Raw genomic sequence first — 14,740 nt, 5'->3', positions numbered from 1 at the left:
GGCAACCATAACATCTGAAAGGATCTGAAGAAGAGCAGATTTGCTCAGCAAAGTAAATGAACAGGTGACTCAAATTCTAGGTTTGTACTTAGGAAGGTAAACAGCTGAAAAGGGCTTCATCAGCATAAAGGTGATGGTCCTTTTCATTTATCCAGGATTCTGGGAATACTGAGAGGCTCTGATTTTTGAGGAGTGTTGCTGACAAATGTTTGTGCATAACAATAACAGAAAAAGCACTATAGCCAACAACCAAGTGAGGGGGAATGGAGCTGGATCTAATGCTGAGGTGAGAACTCCATGGCTGCTAGCAATGAGCTCTCCTACTTGAAGCATCAGATGTGTTAACTTTTCTGATTTGCCTTCCATCGTTTTTGAGTACTAACTGCAGAAATCCTATCTTGCAATTTCCAACTCTAGAATGGTAGTTATAAACCTATGTGTGCTCTAATGGCCAAACTCGAACTCTCTGAGCAAAGAATTCTGACACCTAGCTGTTGTTTTGGCTGGAGTTGCTGCTAATCTCCCCGTCTTCTCTTACAGGTTGTTACTAGTAGGGACACTAGTTTCTGGCATACACGCTGAAGATAGGCCAGGTAATGTAAACTGCCTTCGTATACTGATTTCTAGGCCTTTTTGAGGGTGATAGTCTTCTGAATCAATATTATCCTCTGTATGTACTTCAGAGGAATTTGAAGCTGTTGTAGGAGCCCTACTTGCATGTTTTTTTTCTGAGAAACTCCAAACACTACAGAGGTGTCTCTTGCTACTCGCACATTGATGCTGCCCAGGTTGATGCACTATTATTAAAAAGCAGATGTTCCTATCCTTCTTTACTCTGGTAATAAGCAATAAGCATTGGTGACTTAAGAGCAACCATGAAGTCTGTACTTCCTTAAGAAAAAAAAAAAATTGTACTTTATAACATGTAAAGTTGTTTTTATTAAAAAAAAATTGTAATAGTAACCCTTTCCCTGTCAAGAGAGGGTTTTCTTAGCCATACTACTGTCTTCACTAACTTTTGTCTTATGAAATAGAGCTGGTCCTGGAAGAGCAGATGTAGGGAGCTTGGTAATAGGACTTGCTGCCCTCTGCCTTCTTGGGTGCTCTCTAAGCATAATGATATCTACCAGAGATTGGGGGAAAAATAAATTTTCCTGGAGGTCTTGCCCAGCTTGAAGCAATTACATAGCTTCTGCACTGAAGCTAAGTCATCCTGGTAGCTTGGAATATGGGCAGAAAGAGGTTGCACTCATCAGCATCTCTGATGACTAGCTCTGATATCAGCCACAGCTCTGACTAAATTCAGGATACAGCGCGAACCTCTCTAAGGCAGGTGAATTTGTTGGCCCTTGAAATGCACCCCTGCCACTAAACTTCTGGCTGGAACTGGGTCACCATACCATAAAAACATCTGTTTGAAAGAGCTAATCTCAGTCCAGGAGGGAAATTCAGTAAGTGGAATAGAAACCACGGAAGCCTTTTGTGCAGGTAAAACGGTTTGTACCGGCTTTCTGCCTCGAGAAAGGTTTGGCAGCCCTAGGCTGCTTTGTGCTGCTGCGACAGGCTGAGATTCCAGCTTCCCTTCCTGCGATCTGCGGTGCTCCCGTGCGGCTCTGTCCTGGCGTGAGCCCTCTGGCTGTTGTTATTTGGGTGGGTGAGCAGGGAAGGCTAGCAGGTAGCAGGTAGCTACTGCCACGCAGCTGCTCCTCACCCAGAACTGAGCTCTTTCTGTGAGCAGGGTTTGGTTTTTTGTGGGGGCTTTGCTGTTCTGTTTGATTCCAAACAAGATGTTTAGCTTGAAGCAACCATGCAGTATGATCCTGACCTTCTTCCAAAACTCTCTGTTAATGACAGGCTGCTTTGGGTGGCATTACCAGCTGACAAGATAAAGTTACTATTGATATAGTAATGTAGGCTGAATTTTCTCTTTAGAAGCAATGCTGGACAGAAGAGAAACTTTTTCAATTCCTGATGAGAGTTGCTGGAGTATAGCTGTCATGATATGTTGACTTTATAGAATAATCGGGAAAGCAAGAATTTTCTGTTTACGTGGTACCTTTAATCCACTATTTACCAGCCTTTCAACACCTTCAATACAGACTCGGTGAGTTCAGAGTGCTTGGGGAACTTCTTGCGGATGACGCTGAGGGCAGAATACTTTGCGGACAAATATTTGTCTTTTTCTGTTGTTGGTAAGTTGCTGAAAACAACCTGGAGAGGAAATCACACAAGGCAAAGTGTTTAAAATCCTCTGAAGGTCCCTAATACTAGGATCCTCTGAATTCTATTCAGCTCACAGAGCTGTGAAAGTGCATTGTACCTCACTATAAATAACCAGATGCCGCCTTTACTTCTGTACACCTTATTCTGTAGCCTTACGGAGATGACATAGCAACAGCAGTCCGGGCTGCCTTTGGACTCGAATTGAAGGGCATTGCACAGGAAAGCATGGAGGTTGCCCACCATCTCCATGCTGGTGGATTTCACTCCTGGTTAGAATGATCCCCAGTAACAGAGCCTGTAATTCTGAAGATCCATAAGCTGGAGCTGGCCGCCTTATGCTAGCTGCCAAGGGACCTAGTAGATGAGTATAGTCTTACTGAAGATAAGAAAAACTAGCTGGGCCGTCTGGCTACGGGCTTGGTAGACAAAGTGGTGCATTCAAGTGAAGAGCACCACAAAGTGCCCTAGAAGAACGGGATGAGAACTCTTGGGCTAAAAGCCCTACCAAGTGGAAGGTACGTAATGCAAACTCAGCCCTGAAACAGCTCTGCGTGTTTGAGGTATTGTCTAACTACATGTAGGCTACAACACCACATCCGTCTTTCTAGAATGTTAATAAACTTTGTCATCACCTATTCAATTTGCGTATAGCTAAAGACGCCTGAACGCAACGGGCCAAAGAGACCCTGCAAGTAGGCTATGTACAGCTTAACAGGAATTATTTTGGCTTACAAAAAAAAAAAAAAAATCATTTACTAGGTTGTGAAGTCAAGCTAAGCTTTGCCTGCCAGCCCTTAGAGGACTCCTGAAGAGTGTCTGTTGACCAGCAGGCATCAGTCAGGGGAAGTGTTGGTCTGTACCATCATTTGCCACAACAGCTCCCTAATCTTAGAAGTTCTCATCATCCATCAACCCTGACCACACCAGCTCTGATGCCCCAACTGCTGACTGTTCTGTGCTTACTGTTTTCCCCACAAGCACCGCCCTTGTGGATTTCACACCTCTCTATTTAAGGGGGAGATATTGTTCCCTCCCTTAAATGCCTGGGCTGCTAATGAACTCTCTCTCAATCTGTCCATAATTCTACCTTTCTTATCTTCCCATAGAATTTCTCATAGATCTTTCTCACCAAAAAAAAAAAAAAAAAAAAAAAAGGGGGGGGGGGAGAGAGAGCACAATCAGGCATTATATTCATTAACACTGCTCTTAACTAATTATCCACAGATCAGTTTGGCACAGCCTGGGAGATAGATGAGGCCATGGCATCACAGTGTGGCTATACAATAACTTACAGTTACTGGGGTAACACTGAGTTTCGTGCCTCTGCACTAAGTTGCCATTCTCAGTCAGAGGTAAGTCTAAATCAGTATTTTGACTACAGTACAACACTGCTGCGCATTGCTCTTATGTGAAAGGCTATGACTCCTTTAGTTACTACCTATGAATAACTTGCTAATGTGTTGAGAGTCTATTAGCAGAAAACCATTGAATTCTCACATGTATCCAGGGGCTTGAGAACATTCCCTGATGTTGGCAGTTGAGTCAAAACACAGCTAAGCATATGAACAAGCATATCACACACATGCTCCTGAAGAGCAGCAGCTTTCTCTTATGTGAGAACAGGGAATTATGACTGTTAACTTTGGCTCGATTTAACGTGAGAGACATTAGCTTCGAAACTAAGACGCTTTGGCTGCTTTGTTGCTTGCTTGCTTGCTGCTACCATGTTGTAAAGCACAAGATCAAAATGACCCCTAAAATATTCCTTCTGCCTCTGGAGATGCATGAAAGGTTGAAGCAGCTCTCAAAGGTATTTGCATTTCTATGTAGATACACATCTAGCTATACGCAGCCTGTGTATTTAACCAAGCAGAAACCAATGGTGCTCCAATATGGATTGCTTTTCCATGTAGAGACTGGTAGGTGGGTGGGTTGTGCTGGTCACTTAGGTCCTAAGGAAAGGCAGTAGCCACCTGAAGAAAGATCAGCCTAACAAGTATTCCCTGTGTCATCCAGAAAGACGTCTTCACAGTAACTATACAGATCAAAGCATCTTATGCTCCTGATATGAAAAATGCTGCGACACACCTGAAAAGTGCAAGTTGCCATTATGGCCCGTGGAGTCCAAGAGAGTTAGTATGTGAAAAAAGCTACATGGAGGTAAGTACTGGAAGATGCTCTCGGAAAGTAAGTTAAGTGCTAGAAAGGCCTGGGAGACAGAATCCAAATGCCACACCATGAGCCATGCACAGGTGAATGTACGGCACGCATCTCAAAGCCGGTGCTAGCCTGGCTAGGCTGTAAAGCTTATTGAACAGCGTTAATAGCCAATGACATCGTGAGATACTATTCAAAAACTTATGCTAATGGATTAAACTGAGTGTTACCGCAGCTTTTCTTTGAGAGAATAATGGAATTGGGAGTGTCCTTCCAAACTATAACCGCTGGCTTTAGTGGGGAGAAATTGAGGGAGAAAAGAGCTCTTGTTGAAGAGCACATGGAAGTCCAGAACAAACTAAGACGGGGCAGATAAGCTCAGAGTAAAAAGCTATTATCAAACAGATCACAGACAATGCACTATGCATATTGTCTTGGCATTATATGGTGCAATTTTTGACTTGAATAAAAATGTTTTTGATCCTCTCCTTGGAAAATGCTACGGTCTCCTCACTCCTTTGAGGGTGCTCGAGACATGTGCCACCAACAAGCGACTTTCAGAGACTCTTTCCATTCAGGTTTCTGTCAGGAGGGAGGTTCCACAAATAGGAGAAGACTTCATTCAAGATGAACCTGAGGACGGGGCTCTTGCCTTCCCAGAGGTAAAAACTACAGCTTTTCTTCTAGTTAAAAAAAACAACTGGTGTTAATTCTGGTGCTCATGTCCTTCTCTAAGTTCATGAAGTATATTTCAAAAAGCACTTCAGTATGAGGAGCAAAACTTCTGTGCCAAGTGGTTTAATGTAGGGATTTTATACACTGGAAATCTCTTACATTCAAGATCCAGACAGCCACGTCTCCAAGGAAGAAATGAAGACTGATATCTCAAATATCTTCTGAGTGAAATCTTAGGACAAGCCCTTGTGCCACAAGAATTGTCTCTAAAGATCCCAGGACCAGGGGTGAACTACCTAATGCACTTTTGTTTTTCTTGGATCTTATATTTGCAACACACTAGTGTAGTTAACTTCCTGACCCATAATTCATGATCTCCATAGAGGATGGGATGTCTAAGTTTCTCCATCTGCCTGGTGCTTTTAACATGGAGAGGTTTTCTTCCTGTGCTAGAGGAATGCCAGAGGTGTCACAATAGCTGTATTTAGAGTAATGCAATGAAACTACTCAGAGCTTACAAGCTAATGAAATCATTCAATACAGTAACTAGGGAGTCGTTGTGAATAGCACATTTAAATTGTTGATGAATTTCTCTGATTAGGCAAAAGCAGGAGGATCCTCAATATGGCAAGTAGTGTTTCATCAACCAGAAGAAAAAAAGGCCCTGCTGGTGACTGATGCTTGGCATGCTGGCTATGGACTCAACACCACTGATACCAGGATACTGCTGCGAATACCATACAGTGCTGCACAAATTCAGCTGGTCAAGGTTGGTGTAGTCATTCATGCACAGTAAGCTGTTGGACTGGACGGGTCTAACCAGATCTCTTCCTGCAGGCTCAGGGAATCTCCTTCTTTGCCGTGAGGTCAAGCACATTTTACAAACAGCGATGGATGATCTTGATGGTGGATACTGCTGCGGCGTGCCCTGTAGGTGAGAAATTCAGTAACCTACTCCAGTGCTGAAATGTACTGAGCTACAGTGATGAGCTTACAGCTTTTATATCCTGTCCTTAAGATGGCGTGGACTACACTAACAAAACAATCACCTGGACTGTCCCAAAATATATTCAGCCCCTCTCTGCTGGAGCAACAAGCTTCAAGGATGTGCTTGTTGAAGTTGGTGTGGATCTACACAAACTCTCTGCTAAGGAAATGGTTTCCAGGAAATACTCATTAACTAATGGCTTAGATACAATTACAGTCAAGATACCAACGGGTGCAGAAGGTGGCTGTTACAAGGTTAGTAACTTGAGTTTGCCTGCGGGCCAGGTACTCTTTCTGGGGAGGAAGAATTCTTCATCCAGTTCATCTTCAGTGAAAGCTGAAAGAGAAGGGGAAATGAGAAGGTAGATTAAGAATCCCAGAAGTCTGGCTAAATGCAGTTTTGGGAAGAGTCATTTTGTGCAGACATTCTTTTCTTACAAGTAGAGATGGACAGAACCAGATATACAGGACATACACAGCTATTAACTTGTCTCCTCTCTCAAGTTAACTTGGTAAGAGCTACCGACTTTTAGTCCTAATGTTGTATGCTTTGGAGGCAGCTCGAGATGAACTCGGAAAGGTGCAAGGGTTCTGTTGTATGCTACACAGCCATAGGTGCAAGTAGACTGCTCTCATTCTCTTAACCTGTACTCGTCTCAGTAGCACGTGACCCTGTGGACATCTAAACTTAGCCTCTTGGAGCGAACGAGATCCTGAACAAGTGTTACAAATGAGCTTTGAAGGAAATGGCAGCAGAAGCCCTTTTACTGATTAAAAAATCCTCTGCTGCTTTGAAAGGCAAGGGTAAGGTGAGGTGGACAGGTAGATTTTTCAAGAGAGTCTCCTGGGTGTCCTGAGATGATCTAAACTCCAAAGAGAGCTGAAAACAGGGAAACAGCAAGTGCTACTTAAGAGTTCAAGAACACTCACAAGTGTTGCTTTTTGCAGACATCTTTGCCAATACAAAAGCAGGGCCACAGAACTGAACACAGTTGTTCTGAGATGTAGCTAGCTGACCCCAGAAAGCTACAGTACGATTTGTACCTGATGTAAAATCATGGTATGCTGAAGGATGTTGATTTGCAATTCTAGACCTCTGTGAGCAGTGGACAGCATGGGGCAAAATACAGTATCAACCTTTTCTTGGAACATCAGTGGGAAGATAACAAATGGGGACTAACCAAACATACTATCATCAAGGAAATAGAAACACCGTTTGAACGCATGGAACTTACCATAACCAACAGTAAGTTGCTTAAGACTCAATTTACTGATGGTACTGGTAAGAGCTTAACGTTAACACATTGCTTTTCAGACACAAGTCTGAGCACCAGGCTAATGAATGTGACAATAGGAATGTTCCTTTCTGACGTGGAGCTTGTGAACCTAACCTTTGTGGGGGCAACTGTACCTGTACCTGAAGCTATTCGGCATGGATATCTAACACGTGAAAATAGATATGCTAATGGAAGCAAAACCTATGCAGTACAAGTCCCATTTGATGCTGCAAGCATTAAGAAAGAGGTGTGTACTAATATACTGTAACGTATAGTACAGAACTGGCTATATCACTTGGTAAGTTTATTTCTAAATATGATCTCTTTAGTACACAAGAGAGGACATTAGAACATACACCCTGAATGTCACACTTGAGTTCCTAATCCATCCAACAAATGAGACCTTCACCATCCCAGTCATAACAGTGTCTGCAATTAAAGATGCAGGTAAGCAAGCTTGGACAAAACTATGTACCAGTTTGATTACAACTAACCTGGCTGTGAATTTGGCCCTTACCTGGGTTAACTTCTGCCAAAGGTGCTCTGTCCAAAATAGCTGTTTTAAACTCTGACAGCAGCTAGCACACTGGCTAACTCTTAACTCTGTTACAGTACTGCCTAGTGCAAAAGGATTTTGTGATGAGAGGAATCTTTGTCTAATAATGAGTCACGGGAATGTGGACCAAAACTGGCTGCCCTTCATATCCAACCTGCATCTGACACGAGAGGCTGCGCAAAAGTACAGCTACAGCCTGAGTGACAATGGCACTCACTTGGCAATCTGTGTCCCTTTCCTTTCTCCCCATGTGGACTATGAAGTAAGGATGCCAGTATATATTAAGCAAATGAAATGCATGCTCTATCTATGATATGAACAAAATATACTATGTACTTGTAGCTGAATTAAATTTTCCTTTGGCATAGGCTTGAAAGGATTAATGGAGAACTATTTTCTACCCTTAGATAATGTCCCTTGCTTAATGCGGGTGAAAGCATTCAAGAAAAACATGTCACAAGCACTTTAAGGTTGAGCTACCCTTAATAGCAATTGCACATGCAATGGAGTTTATACCACAAAACCACTGAAAAAGGTTGATGTGGTTGTCTCTAGATTACAAAATCTCTTCTGTAGATTTGATTGTGATCAAGCATCTTTACCCTTTGTTTGTGATAATTTGCCCTTAGTTTTTGAGCTCTTCTAGTAGAACAGTGTGCCTTCATTCTCTTGTTTATCCTGTGATCACCTCTAGGATATTCATCCCTCTGGAGTAATTGCTTCACTCCACTTAACCTTGAAGGATGGCATCACTTTGGCGAACAGGAGAGATTTCTCAATTTCCTGCAGATTTGCACCTTCAGAGCTAATGCGTAATAACGTGAACTGTCAATGTTTCTTGATTACTGTTTATTCTTATCTTTGAACCTCGTTACTAAATCACACAGAAGTGAACTTCTGAAAGTCTGAATAATTAAACTTTCCTAGAATTTGTTTGTGATATCCTATCTGCTTGTCAGTTTTCATACAAGCCAATACGGTACAAGGCAAGTCAAACTACAGATGAAAGTGACCCCTGCTATCATCTGCCCTTCTGTTTTGGGTATAACCTTCTAGACCAGTTGGCTATTAAAAAAAAAACCTTTAGGAGAAGGTGAGGTGCTGACACTGGGACGAAAGGTCACCTTCACCATCACTTTCGCTCAGTGTAGTGCATGCTTTACCAGTTTCTTCAAGCTGACAGATGCTATGCATAACAGTGTTAGGGTAGATTTGTCTTGTTTAATTTCTAATACTCATCTGCCACAACCTTACTAGCAAATACAAACAAAACCTTTTTTTATTGTGCTAGGCTATAGATTCCTGGGATATCAGTCTTGATTTGTACAGAAAAGGCATTTTTCTTTTTCAGAGTGCCTGCCCAATGGAACTGTGGTGGTAACTGCAGTGAAATTGGTAGAGATTGCAGATGTGGACACCAGTCTGCTTGTCTTGAGAGACAGACAATGTAAACCCGTTCAAGTGACAGAAAAGACTGCAACCTTCAAGTTCAATGTAAACACTTGTGGAACAAGTAGAAAGGTAAAGGCTCAGTGGCATGAAATTTGTTCTGTACTGGACTAAGATTATTACTGGAACTGGCAGAAGTTCAGAGCTGAGCAGAAGCTGTAAGATGGTCATAGCTGACCTTACGCTAAGTGGCACGCATGCACCCTTTTTCTTTCTGTGGCTGCTAAATTTGGCTGAGTAGAAGTTCTCATTTAGTGAAAGTAATCTTCAAGGTCAGCTGTACTTGCTGAAATTAGCCTTCAATTTGGCATTCTCTGAATTGTCTTTTGTTAGACTTTAACGTGCATTTGTGCTGTTGGCATGTTTCCACATGCTTTGTAGAAGTTGGCTAGGTGTTACTAATGAATGCTTGACCCAAGACTGGAGTGTTTCCTGTTCCTGCCACCTATGTACTACTTAAGTAGAAAGCAGGCAAAACAACAAGGGATCAGATCATACTCTAGTTCAGGTCACACCAAATGCAGCTCACTGTGATTCTTACTGTGATTTCTGTGATTTACTTTTATGAGTGTTTCATCTCATGGTGTAGTCTAATCCTGTTAATAGAAAAAATTGGTCACCTTTCTCAGGTACAGTGCAATTCTTTCCGGGGCATATTATGGCATATTCAAGGTACTGTTAGTTGATGTAGTTGTCTTCATAACAATATCTGTATTTTTCAGTTCAACAGCACAACAATGACATATGAAAATGATGTACTTTACTTCAGACCTGGCAATGATACACCAGTTTACCAGTAAGTACCATTCCTGGGAGGAGGTTGTCCAAGATAATTTAATGTCTAAAATCTAATGCTGCATCTTTTTTTTTTCCCCATTCAGATTAAAGTGTGTTTGCTGGTACAAAATCAAGCAGACTGTTGATGTCCAATATAAATCTAAAAATAACCCAGCACCTAGTATTAAGCCAGGATTTGGCTCTCTTGCTCTCTCATTGAAGCTTTTCAAAGGTAATGCTTATGATCAGATTTTAAGGACTCGAACAGAGGTTTCCACTTCAGGATGCAATACAAACTTTGCTTTCTACAAAAGATCTACAGTTGATCAGACCTTTGTTATTAATACAAAAAAGGCCCAATAAACAAAGAATATTTGGTTGGTTTCTTTCCCCCTCCTGCTTGGGCTGGACATAGAAAATGGTATGCACAGTGGATTCGAGGTCAGCCTTTCTCCTCCACCAGTCCTCAGACTCTTGCTAAGCAAAGGAGTTAGTGCTGACTAAAATTTTAGTCTGTGCTAAAGAAGGAAGCTATGTGCAATACTTAAGTGAAATGGAATTGACACTGGCAGAAAGGGCTAACTGAAGCCTGAACCATACCCTCTCCTAGGGAAGTGGCCCTGCCGAAATTTTTTGGTTCCTTTCCAGAGACGGTTTTGAATGAATGTTCCGTCTGCAGAAGGAACAGGCTCTGCTCTGCTTTATATCTTTCCTTCCTTAACAGTTCTTATTCTTCCACTATCCTAACCCCATCAGTTGACATCCATATGCTCTACCAGTTTTTGTATTACTGTATCTAAGTAAATGGTGATGGAAAGAAGAGTGAAGTAAAGACTTAGTGAATGCTTATACTGTATTTGTGTGGTAGTTGGGGTAGAAGGGAGGAACAAACCAAAAAACAATTCCACTCTCTAATGTCAATATTCTGTCTTGTAGAGAAGTCCTTTTCTTATCCCTACAAGGAATCTGAATATCCTGTGGTAAAGTACTTGAAAGAGGCACTGTATTTTGAAGTTGAATTGCTCCAGTCTGAAGATGTAAGACTAGAACTAAACTTAGAAGACTGTTGGGCTACAAACTCCCAAAGCAGCGACAGCCATCCCCAATGGCCTATCCTTATAAATGGGTAAAGAAAGCTTTCATCTTATGTTTGGTAACTGTTCAACACAGGGCCTATTTTCCCAGCTGGAAGAAAAGGGGAAGAGGATTATTTTGTTCTATCTGTATAATTGTTCATAAACTGTAAAGTGCACTGCTGGTATCTACATGCTGGGCATGCATTCTGGTGGCAGCAGGTTCTCAGTGTGGCCAGAAACACTTTCAGCTAGAAAGAACAAAAAGCAATAATAACTGTGGCCAAAGACTGAGACCACAAACATTGGGGAGGCTCTATCCATACTTTTGTAGTATGAGGAAAATAAAAGCTTCTGTACATTTTACTTCCTTGTCTTGTTTAAATAACTTGCTCAAATGATGAATATCTAAGTTAGGTAACTCTTTCTTCTTCCCTAAAAGGTGTGAAAATAGTGAAGATTCTCACAGAACCATATTCCACCCAGTTCATTATAGCTCCAGAGTAAAATTTCCTCAGCACCTTAAGAGATTTGAAGTGAAGATGTTCACTTTTGTTCAGGGCATAACTTCGCTACAAGAGCAGGTGAGAAGTCTCTGCAACTTGTTGTACACTTTCCAAAGTGAAATGTAAGTCCCCAAAGTTGGACTGTTGCAGGCGGCAAACACTGTCAAAAGCCTACCCTTACCACTTGGAGGTATTAGTCTCCTTCAGGAAGACATAGTGCTCTATGGGGAGCAAATACAGACTAGCTACTCAGTAGTGCTCAGTTCTTCTTCTCTGCAGTCATATGTGTATCAAATTTGCATATGAGTACCTTGCATTATAAAATAAATATCTTTGTCTTGTAGTTGTATTTCCACTGCAGTGTGGTGATTTGCAGCACTATGCAACAGTCTTCAGACTCTCTTTGCCCAAGGAGGTGCAATCCTGGGAAACACAGACTTGGTAAGAAAATGGGCACTTCTCAATTCACCCTTGAAGTTTTACTCAGTAATGGTGTGTGCTATCAGGAGCTTTGTCAGATGACAACTCCTGTTTGGCAAAAACAAGAACATTAAATTCTGAAATTTCTCACCAGACCGTAGTGCAGAATCTCATCTGTATGGGCGAGCATCATCTGGAGCAATACTCCTTAAGAAGAAGGTGACTGGAAGAGGTTGGTGTCACTCCTAAGTTACATTTCTGTAAGACTGAGCATATTGCTATTGTGACAACAGGCTCATGTAAATCTGTCTCTTCCCCCTGTAGGTGAATACACAGACTTTTGATGCAGACTGAATAAGAACTGTTAATTTTAAGAAATTGCATTTAGGTGGTCTAAGCAAGTGTAGTCTGCCCAGAGGATGCTTACAGTAAGGACATCTTGAAAATATCTACTGATGAAATATATTGACAGCATTTATCAAGAAAGAGTCAGCTAATCAGTATGTATATATATCTCTCCTTAGAGGAGCACAAAGCAATACCGTAAATTGTTTAAGTAAAGTGCAGATGTCTTAATCTGTGACTTGTGTCTGAACTAGTCTGCTTAGCTAATGTGTCTAAAACTGTTGTGGTTAGTCATTTTGTAGTTGGAAGCATCTGTTTTGGCGTAGAGGGAAGAAGGCAATGGAAAGTTGAAATCTGTTGTAAATCATTGAAACCAGACAAATTTGAAACCAGCTTCCCCCCAACCCTGCTTTCCTCAGCTCCAGTATGAATAAAGTGTTCCAGGGAGCTTAATGTCGGTAAGAGAAAACACTTTTCAAAGCAAGACAGGGATGAACATATTTAATCCCATAGTAGATACTAACAGAAAACTTGTAAACTGTGGCTCTCACTGTAGTGTTGTGGCTCTGGAAGGTAAAGCCCTGTTGGGTGTGTGGTGGAAGGGGGAGATAGCATCAGTGACTCTACTTAGTTAAATAAGTGGTCAGCCTAAGGAAAAAGGCTTTTAGTGGTGACTTGTTACACTAGACAGACCCTATTCACTAAGAGTTAAAGGATGCTTCTTTCCTGGTAAAAGTGATATCTAGGAGCAACTGCTAGAGTATTGGGGAGGTTGTACCTTTTTCTTTAAAGGGAAGAAAAATTTAGTTCTGGTTTCTTCCTTAGATCTGAAGAGTGATGTGAAAATAGTTCAGATTCAATATTTTCCTGTTCTAATGAAAGCTATAGCTTAGCATGAATTGTTATCCCTTAGGGCTAAAAACACGATGAGTGTACAATACTATCTGTTTTTTAACTTTATATTAAACAATTATTCTTAACAAATTTTGCTGTATAAATTGAGCAAAAAAGTATTTCATAGATCTAATTCCACTTTGTGAAAAACACTGTATCTATAAGATTGTACCTCTGTTGCTATAATACCTGTACAGAGATCCTCCTAAACAGTTTGTGCTATAATCACATGCTTATGTTTGTAAGTCTTGTGTCTTCCAATTGCTTGCCAAACAGTAGATCTCCCTTATCGTTCTTTCTAGAAAAAAAAACAGCTTTGTATAGGCTGTAATATCTGTGCTTTAATCCCACAATTTACTGCTTGAGGGGAAAAAAAAAAAAAAACTTCATCTTGACTTTTCTTACTGAGGTAAAAATCAGTATCTGTTTAACTTTGTTTCCTTAGATCCAACTCTCTCAACCTCTTCAGTGTGTCGTCATATACCAGGACCTTTCCTGTGTGAGCATGTCTATGTGTACAGTATATATACTCAGATATAGTCAGACTGCCAGCCAGCCTAGCTGTAGGGCTACAAAATTATCCTTCACCCTATCTCCCTTAGCAGTATATGCCTAGCCTAAGGACAGATGTGACCTTGTAATGGGCCTCATGATGAGGGAAATAGTAATACCTATAGCTCTGCCTCCAGAATGAGTCTTCCAGTAGAAGAGGTTGTTGTGCTAAGAGTCTTATTTTCTTACTCCAGTAGCAGATGTAGATTAAAGCCATGGTACCAAAGGATGAGATGCAAGCACATCAGCAAAGGAATAAAGGAAAAGTGCAAGATATGAGGTCTGACAGGACAATGTTCCTAGTGCTTTTTCCTATATTAATCTCAATGGGTTAAACACTAGGTATGCCTCTTACTGTGGGCACTCCTATACTGTGCTGTCAGTGTTTTGCCCTTAACAGAACACAAGTGGATGTACTTTAAGTGGTATGGTGATTTCCCAGTGTGCTTGACTTCATGCTGATTGTCTGCTAAGAAATGAGACCTACACGTAGCATTTTCCTCCAAGCAGGTGAGCTCCAAGTTTCACCTGCCATGAGAATACTCTAACAGCGCAACATGGGCTACCTGAAGTACATTTATCTGCCTTCTTCCCTCCTAAAGCTGCACAGGAAAGGAATGCAGTAATCCAGGGGGCTGGTGCAAGAATGGAAGCATGAATTTAGACAACCTATTTTTGCTATTAACTGTGTTGTAGGTATCTTGTTCTTTTCTCCAAACAGAGACTCAAGGACAAAGTAGAAATGTGATACTTACCTCTTTGTATCTAAAGCATCTTCACTTCTCTCATGAGATTAGTCAATATATTTTGTTTGTTGACAGGGATTTAAGAGCTATTGAAAGAAAGATG

General features: G+C 41.3%; 1 protein-coding gene across 1 annotated transcript; it reads left to right on the top strand.

Annotated features, from left to right (window-relative positions):
- The first annotated feature begins 263 nt into the window (after window positions 1–263).
- LOC134138924 (uncharacterized) lies at window positions 264–12,444 on the top strand. Its single transcript, XM_062573115.1, has 22 exons — window positions 264–286; window positions 541–593; window positions 2,100–2,192; window positions 3,448–3,575; window positions 4,240–4,383; window positions 4,959–5,042; window positions 5,657–5,824; window positions 5,893–5,989; window positions 6,074–6,297; window positions 7,135–7,288; window positions 7,358–7,566; window positions 7,649–7,766; window positions 7,932–8,137; window positions 8,570–8,687; window positions 9,227–9,396; window positions 10,047–10,120; window positions 10,206–10,333; window positions 11,038–11,227; window positions 11,617–11,758; window positions 12,025–12,121; window positions 12,255–12,332; window positions 12,425–12,444. The coding sequence occupies exons 1-22, from the start codon at window positions 264–266 to the stop codon at window positions 12,442–12,444; spliced, it is 2,718 nt and encodes a 905-aa protein (XP_062429099.1).
- The last annotated feature ends 2,296 nt before the right edge of the window (window positions 12,445–14,740 follow it).

This window comes from Rhea pennata, chromosome 3 (genome assembly GCF_028389875.1).
Source record: "Rhea pennata isolate bPtePen1 chromosome 3, bPtePen1.pri, whole genome shotgun sequence".
NCBI classification, from domain to species: Eukaryota; Metazoa; Chordata; class Aves; order Rheiformes; family Rheidae; genus Rhea; species Rhea pennata.
Note: the sequence above shows the minus strand (reverse complement) of the source record. Positions and strands in the feature narration are given on the sequence as shown.